The sequence below is a fragment of the Osmerus mordax genome, chromosome 14, assembly GCF_038355195.1.
Source record: "Osmerus mordax isolate fOsmMor3 chromosome 14, fOsmMor3.pri, whole genome shotgun sequence".
Lineage (NCBI taxonomy): Eukaryota > Metazoa > Chordata > Actinopteri > Osmeriformes > Osmeridae > Osmerus > Osmerus mordax.
In genome coordinates, this window is record NC_090063.1 from 13,885,015 (window position 1) to 13,909,752 (window position 24,738).

The 24,738-nt window shown below is 48.1% G+C and overlaps 1 protein-coding gene across 1 annotated transcript in view; it reads right to left on the minus strand.

Annotated features, from left to right (window-relative positions):
- Positions 1 to 24,738, minus strand: part of galntl6 (polypeptide N-acetylgalactosaminyltransferase like 6) — a 48,738-nt gene that overhangs the window by 21,447 nt on the left and 2,553 nt on the right. The window contains exons 2-5 of the mRNA XM_067250328.1: positions 17,332 to 17,334; positions 12,074 to 12,185; positions 11,097 to 11,235; positions 9,043 to 9,209 (exon numbers count right to left, since the gene is read on the minus strand). Coding sequence (XP_067106429.1) covers positions 9,043 to 9,209; positions 11,097 to 11,235; positions 12,074 to 12,185; positions 17,332 to 17,334 — 421 coding nt within the window. The remainder of the gene's footprint in view (positions 1 to 9,042; positions 9,210 to 11,096; positions 11,236 to 12,073; positions 12,186 to 17,331; positions 17,335 to 24,738) is intronic.

Consider the following 24,738-nt stretch of genomic DNA (forward strand, 5'->3'; position numbering starts at 1 on the left):
TGTGTGTGTGTGTGTGTGTGTGTGAGAGAGACATGGTGGACACCAGTAGTTCCCAGGCCTGTGTGTCTCTCCTGAGTTAACCAATTACAGCAGGTCTTGTTCAGCCTCAGATCATTCCTGCCTCAGTAATGAGAATGGATTAGAACTCTCTCTTCAGACTCTCTCTGTTACTCCTCCTCTCTCTCCCTCTCCATCTCCCTCTCACACTCCCTCTTCATCTCCTCTCTTTCCCTTGTCTTTCTCTCTCCCCACCTTCCTCTCATCTCTCTTACTTCCTCTCCTCTCTCTATCCCCGTTCCACTCTTCCCCCTCTCCTCTCTCTCTCTCCTTCTCCTCCTCCTCTCACATCCCCCCCTCTCCTTTCTACCTTTTCATATTTTATTCTGAGGGATTTATTGACATTATATTCTCTGGTAAATATTGCCAAAGCCACAGTTCTCAATGGAAATCATTTTTGAACTCAACTTCTCCCTCTCTCACTCCCGACTCCCTCCTTTCCCTTTCTCATAATCTCTCTCCTCCCCTCTCCCCATCCTTGATCACCCCTCTCCCCATTCCTTCTCTCCCTTCCTCTCTCTTCCCTCCCTCTCTCCACTTGATGCAAAGCAGCCGTCTCCAGGGCCCAACATAAGAGGGCTGACTGTACGACCTCTTCTCTACGACCACACCATCATCCATAGATTACCGTGGTAACGGCTGTCTAGAGGGTCCCACAGCAGTACCTCAGAGATATTATGGTCTGGCGTTAGTGCTAATCTGTTCACTGAGACTAGAGCGCCTCAGGAGATCTGGGGTCTATGAGAGCGACGTACATCCTTCCAGCTTGCGTCCTTCTCTCTTAATCTCCTCCCTTCCGTCCTCCTCTCTCTCCTTCTACTCCTCCGTCTCACCCTCCTCCTCCTCCCCTCTCTGCTCCCTCTCAGAAGTGTTAGCTGAACCTTACAGGGTGTTAGGCACCCAGAATAACAAATAAATTATTTTAATTTAATATTTCAGATCATTACAAACTAATAATATCAATGATTGTATTTCTTGCTCCACATGTTTGTGGTGTGGACACACACCAGCTGCTATTACTGTAAAGGCAACCAGGACAGTCCTGTTTAACACACTCAGCAGGAATTACCTGCTGAGTGTCAGGGCCAGGAGGTCTGAAGAACTAGGTTGTGATACTGCAGGGTTACAGTTATACAAGCACACACACACGCACGCACAGGTCCTCACAACACACACACCTGCACACTTACACACACACGCAACACACACTCATACACAACACACACACAACACACACCCACGACACACACGGTGGCTGTCTCTGCCATCCTCTCACTCTCCTGTCCCTGCCTGCTGCTCTGCTGGTGGAGCGTTTCATATCGCCTGGGGTTCAATCCATAACTTTCCGTTACACACTCATCCATCTCAGCTGTGTGTGTCTAAATCAACGATCATTCCTGATTCCAGGAGGCGTAAAGCTGATGGGGAATGTTTTACTTGGGTACCAGTGTGTGTGTGTGTGTGTGTGTGTGTGTGTGTGTGTGTGTGTGTGTGTGTATTTACTGGGATAAAACTAATTTATGTACTGCAAACACTACCTGAATGGAAAACCTAGAACAAATACTCTTATCTCTCTATCTATCTCTCTCTCTCTCTCTCTCTCTCTCTCTCACACTCACAGTGCTAATTACTCGGTCAGGTTAGAGACAAAACACCATTACCGTGGAAAAAAAGTGCAAGTGAGAGATAAACATAGAGGAAGAGTATTTACCTTTTGTAAAAGGGTCCAAGTAAACCATGCTACCATGGAAACTGACACAATTAAATTTCCATTCTCACAATACACAGAAAAAAAACTAAAACATGACTACATTATTAGACTAAGGATGACCAGGCTGTCTCATTGGCTAGTCTCAGGAAGCCCGAGCTGTCTCATTGGCTAGTCTCAGGAAGCCCGAGCTGTCTCATTGGTTATTCTGAGTAACAAGATAGCTGTCTCGTAGGTTAATTCATAATATGAAGATATGCAGACACACACACACCCACCCACAGGGGTTTATACTAGGATAGCTTTGCATTAGCAAAACTAAAATTAACTGATTCAAAACAGAGAGAGACAGAGGCAAGGAAAGAAAGGAGAGAGAGAATAATAGAGGAGGAAAGAGAAAGATAAGAATGCATGGAGAAGAGAGAGAGACAGAGAGAGAGAGAGAGAGAGAGAGAGAGAGAGAGAGAGAGAGAGAGAGAGAGAGAGAAAGAGAGAGTGAGTGAGTGAGAGAGAGCACTGAAGGGTTGTAGAAAGAGATCAGTGCTGGCCAGGACTGATGTGCAGTGTCAGGAACCCTGTCTTCCATTAGCCAGGACAGAGCCCTCTGTAGCTCTGCCACCCTGCTGCCATTCTGCCCAGTCACACGCCAGCTGGCATCAGGGGGCATTAGTGACGCCACATAAACCAGGTGGGACAGCAATGCACAGCTGTAGATACAACTCTCCTTAAAGAGACAGAACACTGGAAACTCTGTCTGAAACAGACCCCCGGAGATACTGGGACAGGGCAGTACGCTGCCATGGCTACGAGGCTAAGCTAACAAAGACATGGCGGTATGCTAACATGGCTAGGATGCTATGCTAATGCAGACAGGATATGTGATAACATTTATTCAAATGCGAAGTTAACAGATATGGCAGCATGTTAACATTGCTGTTCCGATGGACTCTCTGTTTCTTGTCAGAACACGGCAAGGAAAGGGGAGGAGGGGAGAGGAGAGAGCAGAGAGGAGAAGAGATGAGAGGAAATGGGAGAGCACAGGAGAGAAGACAAGGATACATGTTTTAAAGTGGATATCAGATCAAATGAGTAAATGTGTGGAATGAGGTACGAGAGCAATCTGCATTATTCAGGAGAGAGGGATGAGTAGCAGAAGAAAGAAACCACTGCTTTTCTTCCATTTCGCTATTCTTTCCTCTCATCCCTCGCTTCCTTAGACATAAAAAACATCTTAGATTAAAAGACGTCGTTTGACCTAAATAGTGGAGTTTCACCTAAACACTAGAACATCTGACGATGTTTCAGCTCTGAGGAACATTGCCTCATTAGAGCCCAGATGGGCTGCTACCTGCACATCATACACACCACACAGGGTTCCTCTAGGTGAGCTAAGGAACCATTCTCCGCAGAACAGAGTTTCGTTGACCCAGAAACGGGGGAACTTCAGGATTTATAACATTCCTTCTGATGAACCTCATCACGGGAACATCATCACCGTCCATTCAGTTCAGATTCTGTTCCAAGGATGTCTGACACCAGGAGAGTCTGTGTGTTCCCAGGGGGAAGGACCGGTCTAACAGCAGGAGCGTCTGTGTGTTCCTATGGGGCTGGACCGGTCTAACACCAGGAGAGTCCCATCAGGGTAATGTATGACCATGCTGGGAAGCAGGCTCTGGGCTATATCTGTGGTTTGTCATCTCAGACAGTAACAAATGAGGCCTTCTCACACAGCAGACACCTTCATCAGTCTCTCTCTCTCACACACACACACACACAGAAAAACCTATGCATGCACACACACACACTCTATTTCCCCCGAATTCTGAAGTCCAATTCCCTACAACGCCCCCCCCCTCCCTTCCACACCCCTTCCATACTACCTCCACCTCACTCGGTCATAGTTGAAATCAGGCTAGAGCAAATGGAAAAATGATGCAAACATTCAGGCATACATACACACACAAACTCATAGATACGCACACTCAGACACCCGTAGACTCAAATCCACAAGCACACACACTCACAGACACACACTCGTAGGCACACACACATAGTTTAGGGCCATTACACTAGTCTGGAGTTAGCCTGATTTTACCTCTATTCTAGACACCAACAGTGTGCCTCATCCACTTCCATCCAAGCAGCCAGGAGATCACAGTCATCGAGCTGCCACATAGGTCCATACATCACACTGACAGAGATGAAAGATGAAGAAAGAAAGATAGAAAAGGAGAGAGAGAGGGATAAGAGGGAGAAAGAGAGGGGGAAAGGAGAGAGGGGGGAAAGGAGAGAGATATGAACTGAGAGAGAGAAAGAGTGTGTGAGGTAAAGAGAGTGAGAGAGATAAGGTGATGATGATAATGGTGTTGAATGGGGCTTTTTCACCCTGGCTGTGAATGAGGGATAATTGCCTGTGATCTCTCTTTTGAAGGGACGGATATAAATGGAAAACCAGAGAAAATAAAAGAAGGAGGATGTGGAGGAGGAGGTCGCTTCTTCCTGTTTGTCTGACTGGCTCTACAAACACACCATTACGGTAAATGTTCTTAGAATCGATGGTCATACGTGATAGGAATGCTCTCTCTACTCCTCTACTGCCAAACTATTTTCTAAGCTTGTTCACACCTAATTCATTTCCAAAAGAGAAGCCTGAGCTCATCTCCTCACCCTGGCGGAGAGAGGGGTTTTATCTGTGTGTCCTTCCTGACCACCAGGACTGTGAAGCACAGATCCAACCCCCATCCTGAACACACAGCGTCTGGGCCTCATCCTATATAAGTGGTTCTGACTAGCACACGTCTCCCTTGCGTGTCTGGCAATCTGGTGGTCTGACTAATGAGTAGCTCTGGCATCATCTGCTCTGGTCTGACTGGAAGGGAGGGGCCCAAGCAGGCAGAATAAATCGATGCTCCTTTGTTTTGGATGAAAGATAGGTTTGGTCTCAACCATTTATGAATCCCCAATATTGTAGACACACATACACACACGCACTCTGCTGTCAGTGAATACCAAGAGAGAATGTAATGCATCTTTACCAGATGAGAGGCTGCAGGAAACTTGAGGGATTTGGAGACAAGGGACTGTCTGATGTTCTGCCCTGTGTGTGGGTGTGGGTGTGCGGGTGTGTGCGTGCGTATGTGTGTCTCTGTCTCAGATCTTTGAAGTGAGTAGTGGTCAATGTGTGTAGCAGAGATAACCCTCTCTCCTGGAGCTGCAGCTCTTAAACCTTAGCAAGTCTGGCCAGAGTATATAAAGCAAGGTCAAACACTCATGCACACACACACACAGACGCACACACAGACGCACACACACACTCAAAGCAGAGATTTAAACACAAGGTCAACTCCAACACACAATTCACCACCGTCCAGCGCTTGGAAGACCACACACACCACTTCACTTTGAGTGCATTTATGTACGCATGTGTGTGTGTGTATTGTCTTCCTGTGTGTTTGTGTAAAAGAACTGTTCCATTTGACTACTCTCTATATGAGGATGCATTGAACAGTAACAGTGGAGAAGACCAAGAAGAAAAAGCATTTGAGAGATTCTGGTGATTCAATCTTAGGCTGCAGTGAAAACTGACAGCTCCATCAATCCATCACTCTCGAGAGTGTGTGTGTGTGTGTGTGTGTGTGCGTGTGTGTGACCCAAGGCTGGCCTCCATTATTTCCCAGGGAGACTGACAACCCACCGAGAGTCAAATGCCTAACAATTCAGGAGACTTAGAAAGTTACAATAAAACAAAAAGAAATCTTCCGGGTCGGCCGCTTGCGCCTGCCATGAGGCTCCACAAAAATAATGATTTACAATATCGGCCGGGGGTAATTGTGCCGGAGACTTACTCTCGCCCCCTCGAGCCGGCTCGAGGCTCTCTCCCCCTCTGAGCCCTGTCAGTTCAGCTTTTGTGGAGAAGGGTGCTGATTAGCGAATTAGGCTCGTTCGCTGAGTGAGGAGAGGGAAACAGTTTCAAGTGGCTGCTCACGGTCTGGCTGTGAGGCGGCTGGGGCTGCTGTCCCTGGTGCTTGGAGGGCCGGGAAGTCTCTGACCCTCTGGGGACGTCACCAGATGCAGAGAAAAAACAGACCAGTCTCTCTGTCTCTCAGTATCACACACTGCGGCAGCTCAATCCCACAATAACAAGAACAATAAGAAGAGCATCGTCAATAACAATAATAATAATAAGAGCATCAGCAATAACAACAACATTAACAACGGCAAGAGGAGCACCCACACGGATATCGAGATCAATATCATGAGCACTCTTAATAAATATCCCTTCTGCGGCGTTTCTTGTAATGTAGAGACTGAAGAGGAGAGAGAGGAGGACAGCGGCAGAGACGAGAGGCAACAGAGGAGAAAGAGAGAGACGGAGAGAATGGCGGGCGAAAGAAAAAGAGAAAGGTGGAGAGTCTGGCAAAATAGAGGAACAGGGAGATAAAGAAAGGAGAGAGAGGACAGAGATCGAAAAGATAGAGTAGGAGGAGGAGGAGAGGGATTGTCGCTGCGTTGGCCAGGCAGGCTTCTCCCAGAGGAAGGTCGGACTGTTATGAGTATCGGCAGAACCGGCGGGAAGCGGACAAGACGATTGATTTGTCTTTAAACGCTTCCCCCAAAGGAGAATGAGAGGAGAGAGCGATGAGACAAAGGAGAGGGGAGAGAGACGCTGCATCACTGACAGAGAGTCCATCACTGTCTGTTTTAGACGCTACAATCAATCCCTTCTCTTTCTCTCTCCTCCCCTGGGTGGCTGACACCTTCAGTAGAGCACACACACACACCCACCCTCCCACACACACACACACAGACAGACAGACACACTCAGACATCCACACACAGACACAGACTGTTGAATCAGCAGGCCACTCCTTGAAGCAGAGAGGCCATCTTGGCTCAGTCACACACATCAATACAACCTGATCTTCCCAAATTAACATTTTCTAGTCTCTGCAATTAGCCTGATCCCAAAACACAGCCAGATCAACAGTGCACATTCAGACTTATCTCCATTGATCTCGGGAGATTAGCCTGATCCCAAACTTTATACCACGGGGCCTTAGGCTCCATTAGGATCCTCTGAGAAGCAGACGAAAAGACTGGCTCGCACCTCGGTGCTGTCTAGAGCTGGGATAACTTAATCCGGGTGTTTAGCCCTTATTTAACGTCCCTCTTGCTCTCACTGACGCCCGCTAATTAGCTTAGCTAGCAGCACCGTTAGCACAGCCACTTAAGAGTGAAGCTTTAAACAAGACAGAGTGCATATAGACAGGGGGGCTGGAGGTGTGTGCTTTATCTGCTGGGGTACTCGCTCTCTAACACAGATCTTGAAAGCCTTTGCTATGTTCGTGTCCCCAATGTCCTAATATCCCACTTCCTGGGTTGCGACGCTGGAGATGGTCTGAATCCGGAGGCCTGGTGTTAGGGAGGTGCATGCGTCTCCTATTAGATGAGAGTGCTGGGGAGAGCGAGACATATCTCAAGGACAAAGCGTCTAACTCTGTTGGCTCTAAACATGTTGAGGTTGCACTCGCTCACTCTGTCTCACACGCGCGTGCGCGCACCCAAACTACAAGCAGGGGAAATTAGTCATTGTCAGTTCGTTGGATGGGAGTGTGTGTGCCTCCGTGTGTGTTTATGTGTGTTAAAGTGTGTGTGTGTGTTCTCTCTGATATCTCCCATCTCCTCTATGAGGCAGTGTCAATCATGAAGATGACAGGTTCCTTTGAAGCTGTAAACCGTGGATCCCAGCACTCACCGTATTCCCTTTTCTTTCTATTTCCTCAAATTCTTTCTTTTTTCTTTCCCTCTCCAAGTCTCTTTTGGTGTCTCTCCTCTCTCCCTGATCCATCTATTTCTCCTCCCCCCCTCTCAGTTGTTTATGAGCTGCAGTAATGACTCGTCTCTCAGACTATTCAAATGAGCGATCCTCATTATCTTGTTCTGTCACTCTCTTTTTCCTTTCTTTCTTACTTTCTTTCTCTCTCTCTCTCCCACTCAGAACAATGATTGTACTGAGCTGGACCTATGCCCCCCATGTTGTCTTGGAGACAAAAATAGATTGCTGGTGACAGGTGTGGGGGGGGGATGGTGGGAGGGGGCTTACTTCCTGGGCATCAGGTGTCCCAAGGGCAATGGGTTTTAGACAATCCCAGGACAGATACCTCTAGGATGTGTGTCTGAGAACATGGAGCAAAGTCACTAAGGAGTCTCTTCTACTCCTCTCCACCCCCCTTCCATCCATCCACTCCCCCCCCCACACCCACCCAACCCTGATTGTAATTCTCCCCCCAGGTGAACAATCTGTTCAGGTATTTACTCTCTCCAAGCTGCCCTGGGCTGTTTAACAATCTGCAACACTCTGTTCACTGTGTGCCGGTGAACGCTGCTCTATAGTGATTAAACATCTTTATCGGCAGGAGCCTGGTAGCCTGGTGTGTGTGGATGCCAGCAGAGCACAGCAACCCAAACATTCCCCACTGAGACACCTCCAGGGTAGGCTGGGTAACATCATGACACCTGCCAGACACCTGAGGGTCTGGAAAACTGGATGCAGCCTTCATAGTACTGCAGATAAACTGCATGCAGCCTTCCTAGTACTGCAGAAAAACTGGCTTCCTGTTCCTGTCATAGTCCTACCGACCATGAAGAACAGCTTGCATTGTTCTTTAGCAACCCACAGGAAAGAGCAAAATCTAACTTAGATTAAAAGTTAACTTGCTGTCTCTCTCTCTCTCTCTCTCTCTCTCTCTCTCTCTCTCTCTCTCTCTCTCTCTCTCTCTCTCTCTCTCTCTCTCTCTCTCTCTCCACCCCTCTCTCCCTTCCTTCCTCTTTGACAGCAGAGGATGTTTCTGTTGAGCTCTTCAACCTTCTGTAAATGATGCTAATGTATGCATGGATTCTCTAACTCCTTTAAAACACACAAACACACACACACACACATTGAGGCCAGTTATGCAGGGAAGTATGGAGCGAGTCAAGCACAGGTTGCCCCCTGAACGCAGCAAGCTGTGAATGTGTGTGAAAGTGTGTGTATGTGTGTAAGTGTCTGTGTGTGAGTGTGCGTGCTCTCCCCGAAGACACACATGCTGCAATGTATAGGAGATGAGGAGGGCAGGAAGGCAGCTGTATCATCACCAGGTGAAGGGAGATGAAGAGACAGAGAGGGAGAGAGAGAGAGAGAGAGAGAGAGAGAGAGAGAGAGAGAGAGAGAGAGAGAGAGAGAGAGAGAGAGAGAGAGAGAGAGAGAGACTGTGTGTGTGTGTCCCTTGCTTCCCTACCTCTGTCACTGTAGTCATCCACCAGGATGATTTCGTGGATGAGGTGGTCGGGGGTCCTGTTGGAGATGGAGGTGATGGTCCTGAGCAGGGAGGACCAGCCCTCGTTGTGGAAGGGGATGATGATGCTGGTGTTGGGAAGCCTGTCCAGGTACAGCTTCTGTCTGCAGCTGGAGGAAACACGCTACGGCTTAAACACAGGTGGTGACAGTGGTGGTGAAGATGGGGTGGTGGTGATCTTCATGATTTTGTTAGTGGTGGGGATGATGGTAGTGGTGATGAAGTTGATGATGATGATTATGGTGGTGGTGGTGATGATGGTAGTGGTGGTGATGGTCATCTTGATGATGATGGTAGTGGTGGTGATGGTAATCTTGATGATGATGGTAGTGGTGGTGATGGTAATCTTGATGATGATGGTAGTGGTGGTGATGGTGATCTTGATGATGATGGTAGTGGTGGTGATGGTGATCTTGATGATGATGGTAGTGGTGGTGATGGTGATCTTGATGATGACACTGGAACAAAGTTGATGTTTATTAGGTTTATTAACAAAGTAGTGGGAGAAAGAAGACACGAGGAGGGAAGTGTAGGAATGGATAGTAAAGTAGGAGGATGGGAGGGAGAGAACGCAAGAAAGACATAAAGAGAGATGGCGAGAGAAAGAGAAGGAGAGAGAAACAGACAGAACGAGAGAGTGTGAGAGAGAGAGAGAGAGAGAGAGAGAGAGAGAGAGAGAGAGAGAGAGAGAGAGAGAGAGAGAGAGAGAGAGAGAGAGAGAGAGAGAAAGAGAACATTTACATAGTAATAGGCAGATGTAGCCATTAAGGCAGGTTTGCAGTCAGCTGGTGAGGCTCTGTCTGTCACCTTGGCGATGAACAGAGACATGCCGTCTGATAATACCTTCATTATCTCATACTCAAGAAGGCAAGGAGGAGAGGAGAAGAGGGACGGAGAAAGAGGAGGAGGGAGGAAGGATGTGAAGTCTCTGAATGCAATCTATTCAGAGACTTCATACAGTCTGATAATACATCAATTATCTCCTGCTGGATGGAGGGGGGAGGGAGGGCCAGAAAATATCAACAGAGAGGATGGAGTCGAGGGAGGGCAAAAGGAAGGAATGAATAGATGATGAAATCAGTCCAGGAGAAAAGCGAGGGGAGAGAGAAAGTGACAGAGAGAGAGAGGGGTGTACAGTAACCTTGTTAAAGAAGCATTGTTGTTACAGACCTCAAAACAGCCGCAGGCCACCACTTATGGTAAGGCAATGATCCACACTGGAGACACGCACCCATATATATATATATATACAAACACAAACAACATCAACACAAACACTGATATATACACTTAAACTCATCACACAGGTTCACACCAGGGAACAAATATATAGACACTGTACATCCCGATAAGTGTGTGTTTTCTCCAATGAGATATGCTGGGGTATCCCCCTCACTCTCTGCCCTGTGTGTCCCATTCCCTTTATATCTTTCTGCTCCCCCTCTCACCCCCTCTCTCCCCCTCTCTCCCCCCCTGCCGCCTCCTCCTCTCCCTCTTCTCACTGCTGGTGTTATCAGTGCAGCGTTGGGGCCGAGAGCCTCCCTGCTCCCCTGGAGAGAGGAAAGTGTTCTCATTATCGACCAGCGGCGCTGAAAACACAGTTCCACTGGCCTCCCGACTCCACACACTGCCTCCCGCTGCTCCTCGCACACACACACACACACACACACACACACACACACGTGTGTACGCACACACACCCGCATGCACGCACACACTCATGTACACAGACACACACACAGTATCTCTGCCATTTCAAGACGAATCTCAGTCTTTCAGTACGACTGCTGACATCGAGGCGTGTAATACCACAAGTGGTCATGATGAAGATGGTGATAGTGACAATCATTATTATAATGATGGGGATCATGATTATGATGATAATCATGATGATGGTGGTGATGATGATAGTGAGAAAAATTATTACGATGATGGTGATAGGGACTATGGTGATCATGATGGTGATGATGATGGTGATGATGATGAGACCTCCTTACTTGGGGTGTCTGATGTCGGGTAGAGAGCGGTCGAGAGGGATGTGGTCGCTGACGTAGATGTTGAAGCCATTCTCCTTGTAGGCGGAGTCATCACACTCATCCTCAGCCAGCGGGTAGGGCTTCCCATGTTCTCCTTTACCTACACACACACACACACACACACACACACACACACACACACACACACACACACACACAATCATGACCACCACTTATGGTTCCAGTTACAGTAAACACCCAGGTGCTCAAACACGTGTGTGTGTTTTCGTGTGTATGTGTGTGTGTGTGTTTGTATGTGCGAGGACGTAAATGGCTCAAACTCCTTGAAAGCAGCATTGTTTGATGTTGGAAAAAGCGCTGCTGAGAAACAATGACATCCTTAACTATGAGAGGAGAGGAGAGGAGAAGAGGAGAGCAGATGAAAGGAGAGAGGAGGATAGGACAGGAGAGGAAATAACAGGATAAAAGAGGAGAGAGGATAGGAGAGGATAAGAAAAGGTGGACACTTTCCAGAACGGAGACAAAAGAGAGAAATAGAAAATCTTTGTTTCAGTAAAATATTAAGTGGATTTGGAGAGAGTGGGAGAAACAGGCACTGTGCTGCCAAGCTCTGTTTCAGCTAGAGATATACTTTACATACTGTGGACCTGGAAACACCTTCTCTCTACCTCTCATGCTGTGTCTCTTTGTCTCCCCCCCTCCCCCCCATGGAGAAGCATAATAACATAATTTACGTCACTTGGACCAAAACAATGAGAATCTAACTCAGGTGCCAAATGGTAATGCCAAGCGGGAGTTGACTTAGAACTGAAAGATAGAGAGAGGGAGAAAGGAAGAGAGAGAGTGTGTGTGTGTGTGAGCGGGTGTCTTCATTTGCGTATGTGAGCTCTTGAGAGGGTATTTTTCTCCGTCCGTCGGGAGGCAGGTGAGAGGGACCGTGTCACCAGACGCCTGAGCGAGCAGGAAGTGAGACATACCTACGCGCTGCTGGTCTCTCCTGATGCTGTTGTAGTCGTGCCAGTCTCTCCTCCTGAGACCGTCAGTCCAGCTGAAGACCTGGTCCTCCCCCCCTACGCCTAGAGAGAACCCCTGGGAGAGAAGGAGAGAGAGAGAGAGAGAGAGAGAGAGAGAGAGAGAGAGAGAGAGAGAGAGAGAGAGAGAGAGAGAGAGAGAGAGAGAGAAATAATTAGATGATGAGATGGTGAGTCAGGTGGTAGTTTCTCTGAGACGGAGTGAAGATTGTCCAGGCTAAGGAAGTCTTTGTCAGCATTTACATTTTGATGGAACATTCACCAGTCCTTTCAATCCCTCGTTCCCTCTCTCTAAGCAACTGATTGTCCACTTCTCTTTCTCTCATCCCCTCTCCTACTTAACATTCTTAGCTTCTCATCATCATGTTTGACGTTTATCTTCAAGGTCTTCTGTATGTTTTGAGGTCTGTGTTTTGTGTTCCAGGTCTACTACATTTAGTTATTTAGCAAACGCTCTTATCCAGAGCGACGTTGTATGTCTATGTTTACGTTCTAGGTATAATCTAGATCTATGTTTTAGGCTACTCGGAGAAGAAGCTGAGGGAGTAGAAGGCAGATTGTTCAGAGTCGCTGAAGATTCATTTGAAACTGTGAAACTAGTTTAGTTTCAGTGTGTTTAGCTTTGCCCTTCATCGTCCTTGCAGCTCCAGCAGCAGCCAGGGTGTGTGTCTGTGTGTGTGTGTGTCTGTTTGCGTGTGTGAGCGAGAAAGTATGTGTGTCTTTGTGTGTTTGGGGAGGGGGTACTTTTGAACTGTCTATTCTAAGAAAAATACCAACAGTGAATATTGCATTATGGAACATAAGCACATACACACGCACACACAGTAGCACAGCAGGCCCCAGAGTAAACAATGAGGAGCTGATTGAGGGTTATTTTAGCTCTATGTTGGAGCTCGGAGGGGAAATGCAGATGAGACTGGCTCACTGGGAGGACCCCCACAGGGGAGGGGGGAGGCAACCAGGGAGGGAGCAGGAGAGGGGGGAGGATGAGGAGAGGAGAAGGGGGGGGAGGAAGGGGGGAGAAGAGTGTGCAGGAGATGAGGGGGGAGGAAAGGGAGAGGAGGAGAAGAGGGGGGAGGAAGGGGAGAGGAGAGGAGAAGAGGGGGGAGGAAGGGGGGAGAAGAGTGTGCAGGAGATGAGGGGGGAGGAAGGGGAGAGGAGAAGAGGGGGGAAGAAGGGGGGAGAAGAGTGTTCAGGAGATGAGGGGGGAGGAAGGGGGAGGAGAAGAGGGGGAGGACCTGAAGGGGGGAGTTGAGGGGATGTAGGTAGGAAAAGGAGGAGCAAACAGTGTTGGTATGCGTCTGTGTGTACTATATGTGTGTGTGAGGGTGTATCTGTGAACCAGAGTGAGAGCGAGTGTGTCTGTGAATGTGTGTTTGTGTAGGAGAGAAGATGTGTACTGTATGTGTGCGTGTGAGAGAGAGTGCGTGTGTCTGTGAGTGTGTGTGTCCTTGCTGCAGGCAGCAGGGCAGGTGGGCAGTAATCTAGACTCACTGAATCAAACCTCAGGGAGGGACAACACTGCTGTCCAGCTGTATCTCTCTATCTATCTCTCTATCTCTCTATCTACCTGTCAGTCAACCAGCGTTCCTCTTTTTTCTGTTTTCCACTACTCCTCCCCCTTTACCCTTCTGCTCTCTTTTTCTCTGCCATCCTCTGTTCCAGCTCGAGAGCTTAGCCTGCCTGCCTGTGTGTGTGTCTCTGGAGTTGCGCGTTAATTCTAGTAGATTTAACAATGTCGGAGTCGGAGACCAGCTAAACACACATACATACATGCATACACACATGCACGCACACACGGATACACACATACATTCTCTCTGTATCCACAGGAGTTTGACTCCTTTGTCACGTGTGCCCTCCAGATTAAGGCCAGTGCGGACTTGGCAGAACACTCTTCTTCTCTCCTCCCTCCATCCTGTCTTCATCCCCTCACTTTCCTCCTTTTCTTTCTTCTCTCCATGTTGTCACACTCTGCTTGTATCCTCTTTCCAGACTCTCTCTTCTATCTCCCTACACACTAACCATTACACACACTGCATTATTGATAGTTAATAATCCACATAGGTGTAGACCAGTGGTTCTCAAACGTTTGTGGCTTTCTGAAAGTACCCCCTATACCTGTATTTATATTGTATAAATACATACTTGTGGCTATATTTGAGTGTGCTTACCTTTGGCCAGGCACAAGCTATATTCTTTTTCATATATATTTATTATTATTGATCTATTTTCCCACTCTAACTAGTCCCTATGATGCTCTTGATAACAATTGTGTTACATGTATCGGCTGGAAAGTTTGTTGCATGGTTTAGGCATTTATTATTTTAAGAAATTGTGGCTAAAAGTTAAGTCACAAAAGTCACAAACCTGCGTGTGATTACCTAAGGTAGAACATCAGTTCAGTAACTCGTTAGCTTCTGGAAGATAGCTAGCTAGCTAGAAGACACCCGCAAAAACGCCACAGGCACAGGCCCGGGGGTATACATTTTATGTTGCTAGCTATGTTCCCAGGCTGTGAATATCAACACCCTCTATTTTCGCTCTTCGTACTGGTTAGGTTAACTCTAGCAATCCCACACAGAAGTAGGCTTGTTAGCTCAGCTGTACAACTTACTTACTAGATCGGGGGTCAGGTCTGAGGCTAGTGCTCCAAAATGGAGCACAAGACGGCTTCCCCAGGTAAGCAAAATGGTATATTATGCTCTTCTACAAGCTGATGGTGATATCCAGTTCTTCTCCAAAGCACCGCCACCGGATGTAACAGTTGGTAGCCAGCTAGCTAGTGCTACCAACCAGTTAGCTAATACTTCATCAGCTTTGATTTCTCTGTATTTGTGCTGTTGACCTATTACTGTGGTGGGATTGATAGATTATTAAAGCAACCATAAGAGGGGCATCAAATGATCATAAATCCTGTGGAGCAATCAATGCCAATATCCAAATGACTTGAGTGGATAACTAAGCGTGGATATCCGGTCATATGACCCCCGAGTCTTCAGACAGTGACGTTGTTAATGACAGTAATGATCGCTAGATGGTGCTTCTAGCATAGAGAAATGGCATGGTCGGAAAATTAAATTGCCTTCGTCAATCTGGCATTCATTTCCGTATTGATAGTCGGTGATTATTTCGTTTGTTGTCTAGGCCTTTAATCATTCAGCAACATGTTATTCATTGTCCAAAGAATGTCACACACGTTGCAGGTTAGACTGCCTAGGCTACTTGATGTTTTGTTTTTTTGGCTACTTGATGTTACATGTTGATGCCGAGCCTATTCACTTGAACAACTTTCAGAAAGACAGGCAGTGTATGACAGGCAGTGGATAATATCATACTGGATTGAGAATGTCTATTGTGGTTTTATGTAGGATACTACTGTAACATTGGGACTCTGTTCTAAGTGGATGGTGGGTTACGCAAGAGAAGTAGCGCATATGTGTGTAAAACAAAAGTTGCATTTGATAAATCAAGTAGGCGGCCTATCTACTACATTGACCGTGAAGTTCCTCAAGTCTCAGGCTCCATGTTAGCATTCCAGCGCTAACTTCCCTAACGTGTCACATCAATAACTGTTACCATCCACGCTAATTCACAGCTCGGTAATGGAGTGTCGAGTGAAGCGATGATACTTAACAAGAGAGCTAATCTGTTCTCCATTGTGCACCAAAGACCTTTTACAGTACTTAGCATGCTAGAGCTAAATCATCCTGCTTGTTCCAGCCAGCGCAGGGGCTACAAGGCAATAAGGCACGCTCCATGGACCTGAACCAAGAGAGGAAGGGGGTTGGGGGGGTGAGGAAGGGGGGAAAGCATATGGTAGGACAGAACGAGAACAGATTGCAAAAGAATGAAAGGATAGAAACAAGGAACAAAGAGAGAGAGAGACAGAAAACAAAGAGAACATGAGACAGAGAAAATGAGAGAGAAAGCAAGACAGAAAATGAAGAGAGAGAGAGGAAGGGAACTGTAAGAGAGAGAGAGAGGGGGGGAATAAAGAGAGAGAGAAGCAGCAAATGATGTAGAGAACAAATTCAAATCTAGCAGAGAGCAGGGAGCCCTGACCTCTCCTCTCATCATTACGTTCTCCCAGAAAGAGGGAGAAGGAGGATGGGGGGAGGTGGAGGGAGACAAGGGGGTGAAAGAGATGATGGGCCCCTGTTCAAGTCATCAGCCAACATGTTCAACCCCCCCCCCATCTCCTCTCTACTGGAGAACGATTACCCTCTCAACCTTGAATCGGTGATCATACAAGCCGTGCGCACGCACACACGCACGCGCACACTTTCAGGAATCCACAAAATTTCCCCCAGTATTTCATCCAGTCATGGTGTATCTGTAATTTGATTAATTCTGGGCTTTTAAGCTCCATTTCTCTGTGGAACGCTCTTCATTTTACACCAACTCATTTTGTCTGGATCATATTCTCCTGGAATTACAGAGACGTCTCATCACTGAGCCCCCTCCCCCCTTTGACACATACCCCCACCCTCTCTCTTTACCCCCACCCTCTCTCTATACCCCCACCCTCTCTCTTTACCCCCACCCTCTCTCTATACCCCCACCCTCTCTCTATATCCCCACCCTCTCTCTATATCCCCACCCTCTCTCTTTACCCCCACCCTCTCTCTATACCCCCACCCTCTCTCTATATCCCCACCCTCTCTCTATACCCCCACCCTCTCTCTATACCCCCAACCTCTCTATATATCCCCACCCTCTCTATATATCCCCACCCTCTCTCTTTACCCCCACCCTCTCTCTATACCCCCACCCTCTATCTCTCTGTCGCTCTCCCTTTCCACCACTCAGTCTCTCTCCTATTACCAGAGAACAGTCTGATGACAGTGCGAGTATCTCCTCATTCCAGAGAAACCTATCTCTCCAGAGAGATGTGTCTCTCCAGATGCCTGCTGGCCAGGCAGGAAATTAAAGTTTTTTTTTATTGCCACTCATTTTCGCAACACATTCTTTATTGCCAAGATAAAAAACGCAATATCTCAGAGAAACGCTGCAAATAGTTTTATTTACTTTCACAACATTCATAATCTGCCTCTTTCTCTCTCCTTCTATCTCTGCCCCCCTGCCCCTCCCGTTCTGCATCTGAGTCTCTCTCTATCCATTTCTCCTTCTGAAATATTAAACACTCCTTTTCTCAATATCCAGACATTGCTCTCATCTTCACTGAATAATTGCCATGGAACTTGCTGTGATAGTTAGCCATTACACAACTCTAATATAGAGGTTCGGTATAACCGCTGGTGTCTGAATAGTTTTCATACAGAACTAGGTTTACAATGCCTAGGTTTACTACTATGTTGCTGACGGTATTTTAAGACATTGCGTGAAATCTACAGTATAGCAGTATAGTAACTCAAAGAAAAATTTTCACTGTCCAAATACTCAAATTGTGAACCTACTTCAAACTGTTACTATTGTCTGTACCAGAGGAAAGCCACAGAACAACAGACAAGAGGACTTTGTGTTAGGTTGATTCTAGGAAGCAGTCTAAGGAGAGAGAATCGTAGTGACAGGTAAAAAGCTTTTCAGCTGAGTCCTGGTTCCATGTTCACAGCTGTGTCCCAGAGACATTCTGTTTCCTGTTACTCTCCTCCGGTCTGATCCTCACCATCACATCCCCCCTTTCTCCTCTCCTCCCCCCCTCTTACCTTCTCCCCTAGCTCCCCCTCGTCTGTTACAGTAGCACTGACAAATGTCAGGCCTGTCATGCTTGTGCGGGGGAGGAAGAGAAAGGATGGAAAACAAGAGGAGAGCAGTACAGAGAAGAGGAGAGCAGTAAAGAGAAGAGGAGGAGAGAGTAGAGGACAGGAGGGGGTAGGAGGAGAGGAGAAGAGGGGGGAGGAGAGGAGGGGGGAGGAGAGGAGGTTTGTGTTTGTTGCTCCTCAGGGAAGTTGTGAGGTTATTAAACTGTGATCAAAGCTGCCTTCAGGAGACACTTAGTCTCACAGGTACACACACACACACACATATACACACATACACATATACACACACACACACACACACACGTGTCCCCCATCTATCCTCTTTCCTTCCTGTGTTGCAGCTCGGGAGAGGAACCACTTATTGGTTGACTGACGCTTCAAACATGGCACTGTAGACAAGTGTGTGTATGTGTGTGTATGTGTGTGTATGTGTGTGTGTGTGCGTTTGTGGAGGGAGTCATGGAGGAGAAAGGTAAACTTCAGAGGCAGTTCTGTACTTTTATAAGGGTATGTGGGGTGGAGGAGTTGGGTGGAGGGTGGTGAAGGAGGAGGAGGAGGGGAAGAGGAAGGTGAAGGTGACCTCCTTTTGTTACAGAGATGAACATCTAGTCTGCTGCAGGCCAGGGGAACACACACCTAAAAAGTACTGCAGCCTACTACAGAGTAACAGAGTATTCCAGAGTGCTACATAGCACAGCAGAGTGCTACAGGGTACTGCAAAGTACAGCAGAGTATCGCAGAGTGCTATTGAGTATTACAGTACAACGGTTATTACAGAGTACAGTAAAACACTACAGAGTATTTCCCTTACTCTAGAACAACACTAGCTCCCAGAACTCATGTCGAACAACAAACGCATTGTCATATTCCTGAAACACTGTAATTACACACATCATTATGGAACAATGCAGTTGCATTAGCCTGTCCTATCAGCTCTGGTCTGGCCTGGCCATGATGTGTGTGTGTGTGTGTGTTTGTTTGTGTGTTTGGCAGCAGGCTGGCCAGACAGATTCACCATGGCATCCTAACAATGGAGCTGACAGACCCATGACAGAGGATGTGTAAGCCCACTTACAATGCAAAAGATACACACACACACACACATTTCATTGAGTGTCTTCCCTCTGTGGATCTCTACTGTGAAAAAGTGCCGCTGTGGATTCAGACACACATAACAAGACCCTCTTAGCTTTAAGTTCATGTGTGTGTGAGTGTGTGTGTGCACCTCTGTGTCTGTAAGTGTCTGTCTACACCTTTGTGTAATGTATGTGTGTGTCTGTCTGGGCCTCTGTTTTGTATGTGTGTGTGTGCTTCTGTAAGTGTGTGCTTTGTGTAGTGAAGTGAAACGGTAGCTAGCAAGTGTGTCTGTGTGATTAAAGAGAACTACAGCTTGACGAAAACCTGTGTGTGTGTCTGTGCCGTGTGTGTGTGTGTGAGTGAGTGAGAGTGTCTGTGGGTGTGAGGAGAACGGGTGTGGGCGTGAGAGAGCGTGTGTGTGTTTGTGTGCGAGTGTGTGAGGGAGAGTGTGTACATGTGTGTGTGTGTGGCAGCGCAGTCTCAAGGTCAAGTCATCCGTCTCCTGTCAGTGCAGCTCACACTCTGTCTCCTCAGAGGGTTCTACACTATCCTGGTTAAACAAAGCCTGCGCAACACACACACATTCACACACACACTTACACACACAGGACACACGCACACATTCACACACGCAGGTTCCTGTCAGGCTGTAGCAGGCTTTAATCATACAGCGTATCCTCGCAAGCTAGGATACACACCCACCCACGCAACATCTTGAACACACACACGCACAAACAAAGATGTATACTCACATATATATTTTTGGTGAATCTACGGGCAGACAAGCATGTGGTCGGCTTGTTTGTTGCCTCTGTTGTTGAACAAAAGGAGTGAGAGAGAGAAAAAAGTGTGACAGAGAGAGAGAGAGAAAGTGGGAGTGAGAGAGAAAGGGGGGTTCAAATCTCCATGGTTTTCCTTTGGCTACGTAGCTGGTCAGCGTTGACAACACCAGGCAGCAAAAAAACTCCTTGACTGATCACGACACACCTCTTACCTCAGTGTGTGTGTGTGTTTGTAAGGTTGTGTGTGTGTGTTTGTGAGAGAGATAATGTGATACATGTCTTCCTATGTGTGTGAATACACGTGTGTGTGCGCACGTCTAGTCTATCAGCTGGTTCCATTTTCTAGCCTATAGAAGTCCTTTCTCCAAGGTTGCTGTTTGCTCCCTAAATAACTTAGTTAGCTCCAGCCTCCAGGCACCCCAACAAGATGCTATTACTCATGAACAAAATGGCTATGCATCGTTCCACTCACAAACACTCCCCTGAGACACACACACACACACGCAACACACAAAGACACTGATAGGTTCAGCGTGAGGGCTGTTTTTCTCTCATTTCCTGAGAGTGAAGCGATAGTTCCCTGTGCTGTCGCCACACCAACGCTTGGAAACACGGAGGGGAACCTCACAGGGGCAGGACCTACACATCACATACTGACAGACAATTGTCACTGAACAAACACACTGACTCACACACAAACACACACTCATTCACACACTTTTACCACAATTTAACCCAACTCTTTTTTTTTTACACTGTATTTTCACTCAAAATTTGTTGAATCTCCATGTCAAGTTGGCTAGCCCAGCCGACGAGACCGAACCTGACCCAAACCCGTACATCATTTAACATTGTCTGTCCATACCCAGCCTCACAAGTTGAGTTCTGATGGGTCCTGATGGGCAAAGGTTGGGAAGACTCGCTCTATTGTACATTCTGATACAGCACTACATGGTGCAGCACCAGATCAACCATAGTTTATTACATGAGCAGATCTCACTGTAACACTGACAGAACACATCAACTGAGCTGTCAACGGTGTCTGCCTGATGACAGGGTGGGCTGTGATGACCGAGATAGGGAGAGAGAGAGAAGAGGGGAGTGCGAGTGTGTTTGAAAGAGCGACGGGAGATAGACAGAGGAGACCTAGAAGGAGAGAGAGAGAGCGAGAGAGCGAGAGAGCGAGAGAGAGAGAGAGAGAGAGAGAGAGAGAGAGAGAGAGAGAGAGAGAGAGAGAGAGAGAGAGAGAGAGAGAGAAAGAGAGGAACATAAAGAGATAGAGAAAAGAGCAACATGGCGACACAGTAACACAGCCTAATAGGATTTGATCAGAATACAAACAGTAGCAGGCCTGATCTAGCATAGCAGCATGGATGGAGCTGATAGGATGTGGCTTACTGTCTGTTTACACTAGATCACCACCCACGGCTGGGCTCCACACACACAATCACGCACACACACCAAACACATCCACACACACACCACACATGATCACACGCAACATCACCAGTATGAACAATGGTCACCAAGAGAATATGACCTTATGTATTGTTTTTCTATATGACATGGGCCTACTGTTCCCAGTCACAGCACCTGCATGGACATAGGGACACCCACACAAGACAGAGTAGGACATTGCATACAATAAGCTCCTTTCACATCGGTATGTATTAGGATATAACACTGATCAACTGTCACATTGAATACCCACACATACCAACACACACACTGTATCAACACAGATATGCACACACACATACAGATCCGCATACACACACACACACGTCCCTCCAGGCGCCTGTCACCACACACACTCAACCACTAGAGGCTGAAACCTTTTCGAGACAATATGAAAGTTCTTGTTTTGGGCTTCAGTGTGATCTGTCTAATCTGTCAGCACAGAAGAGCTGGGGGCGTGTGTGTGTGTTTTCAAGTGTAAGTGTGTGTGCCTTGTTTGCCTATAGGGACGGGAGCAATATGTCAGTGTATGTGTGTGAGCATGTGTGTGTGTGCATGCGTGTGTGTGTGTGTGTTTATAGTAGCTGTCAGTAGGGATGGAGCCAGCAGTCAGAGAGGATCTGAGAGGAAACATAAATAACATGAGAGACAGAGAGACAATGAGCCATGTTCACAAATCACTGGCAAAGTGGCTGTCACACACAGCCCTGGAAGCAGTACACACTCACATCCTCACACACACAAACACACTAACACACACAGACGCGTACACACACAGATATAAAATACACCCATCAAATGTTTTACATTTATTTTGTTGGGCAATTCTGCCTTTTGGGACAGGGAAAGTGAGGAGTGACAGGAAATGTAAGGGAGAGAGAGAGGGGGAGGAAATGGTCTGGGCTGAATTCAAACCAGGGCCCCTGCATTAAGGCATCAGTAAAATGTACAAGCACTTATCCGGCCCTGATTATATAGAAAATTACTAGAGCCTGTAAATCTATCGCCCCATTCTGCTAGAACGTCGTCAGCATGGATACGAGGTTAGATAGAAACAGTGGACACTGGAAGGCTGGCTTTGGTTCCAGTGTCAGATAACACTGTCTCCAGCACAGAGGGGGAGAACAGTAGACTGCCATCCTGCTCTCAGGGTCTGCGCACGCACACATACACACACAAAAAGCAGTATGCCTCAGTGGGGAAGTGGATACTTCTCACAGCAACAGCTGACCCACTAGTCTGTTCAGGTCATCACTCACCTACTGCTGCTGCATCCAGACTCGCACAACACCTCTCCCTCGCTCTCTCTCTCCCACGCTCTCTCTCTTTCTCCCCTTATCTCCTTCGTTCTCTCTTTCTCGACCTCTGTCCCTCGTTCTCTCTCTTTCTCGCCCTCTCTTCCTCGTTCTCTCTCTTTCTTGACCTCTCTCCCTCGTTCTCTCTCTCCCTCGCTCTCTCTCACCTCACCCACACTCTCTCTCCCTCGCGCTCTCCCTCTGTCTTCCCCACTCCTTTTTAATTCCAATCCCACTATTCTTACCTATTGCTGCTGCTATAAGTCTCTCAGCTCTGCAACTCCCTCCCTCGCTCGCTCTCTCTCAACCTCTCTCTCTCTTAATGTTTATTCCCTCTCCCCTTAAGTCACGGCAGGCAGCTAATTAAACGGGACGATACAGTCAGCTGTAAACATCCATGATGAGCTTCGAGCATCAGTGACTCTCTTTATCAGGAGGCCCCTGTCACACCATCCACTTCCACCCAGTCCATGCCAGACTCCCTCCCCAGTCTGTCTCTTGGGCAGGGGGAGAGGGAGAGGGAGAGGGAGAGGGGGAGGGAGAGGGGGAGGGGGGGGAGGGTGAGGGAGAGGGAGAGGGGGGGGGGGAGGGAAAGGGAGAGGGGGAGGGGGAGGGGGAGGGGGAGGGGGAGGGGGAGGGGGAGGGGGAGGGAAGGCACGTGTGAATCTACCAGGCAGGAGTCGAAAGAGCAAAATGTTCAGGTAGAGTCAGACTCAACAAACTCAACTAGCATCTTTCTCCCCTTAAGTGATTGGACACACAGAAACACACACACACACACATGCTTTCAAGACCTGCAGCCCTGCTTTAGGAGAGACGAGGGGTGCTTGAAGTTTCATATCTCAATCAATCAGGAGTTTCTATCTCAGCCAGACACAGCATACTGGTATGGGCTCTTTACTCATAACCATGCCTTTCTTAGACACAGAACATGCACACACACACACCAGGGAGGAGAGAGTGAGAGGAGAGGGCCCAGGGAAAAGGGAGGGAGAGGAGAGGAGTGGGCCCAGGGAGGAGAGAGGGAGAGGAGTGGGCCCAGGGAAGAGGGAGGGAGAGGAGAGGGCCCAGGGAAGAGGGAGGGAGAGGAGAAGAGTGGGCCCAGGGAAGAGAGAGGGAGAGGAGAGGAGTGGGCCCAGGGAGGAGAGAGGGGAGAGGAGTGGGCCCAGGGAGGAGAGAGGGAGAGGAGTGGGCCCAGGGAGGAGAGAGGGAGAGGAGAGGAGTAGGCCCAGGGAGGAGAGAGGGAGAGGAGTGGGCCCAGGGAGGAGAGAGGGAGAGGAGAGGAGTGGGCCCAGGGAGGAGAGAGGGAGAGGAGAGGAGTGGGCCCAGGGAGGAGAGAAGGAGGGGAGAGGAGTGGGCCCAGGGAGGAGAGAGGGAGAGGAGTGGGCCCAGGGAGGAGAGAGGGAGAGGAGAGGAGTGGGCCCAGGGAGGAGAGAGGGAGAGGAGTGGGCCCAGGGAGGAGAGAGGGAGAGGAGTGGGCCCAGGGAGGAGAGAGGGAGAGGAGAGGAGTGGGCCCAGGGAGGAGACAGGGAGGGGAGAGGAGTGGGCCCAGGGAGGAGAGAGGGAGAGGAGAGGAGTGGGCCCAGGGAGGAGAGAGGGAGAGGAGTGGGCCCAGGGAGGAGAGAGGGAGAGGAGTGGGCCCAGGGAGGAGAGAGGGAGAGGATGTAAACGAGGAGAGGAGAAGAAAGCCGGAGGAGAAAGGAGGACATAAGGAGGAGAGGACAAAGAGGAAAGGAGAAGGAGGAGGAAGGAGGAGACGATGAGGAGAGGAGCAGATCACTACAGGTTGATGTTATCAGTTGAGCACTGCTGTGAATTAATTCATGTAAGGTATTGATGTCTCCTCAACCACCAGCATGGATCAAGAAGGTGATTAGTACTAAATGATTCCACAGTGCTTTTCCTATCTCTGCCTTCTCATTATGTCTGCATTTGTACACGCACCAAACAACAACAATGCTTCGATCAATAGAAATCAACGATTTAAATGAAATCCAGGGGCGACTAATTCTTAATCAATCAATGGCCTCAGCGGCCTCTAATTGAAATTGCGTAAATCCTAGTTGCTACAATAATAATCCGGAGTTATCTCTCTGTTCTCGCCTGTTTTCACACACCATGGGGAGGCGAGCCCTGGGCCAGGGCCAGGCTGCTGCCGGTACACCAACACTCCTATCTTCAGCCCACAAGAGACCTGTGGCTGAGTATCTGAGAGGTGGAGAGATGGAGGGATGGAGAGAGATGTAGAAGGAGGGAGAGAGAGAGAGATGGGG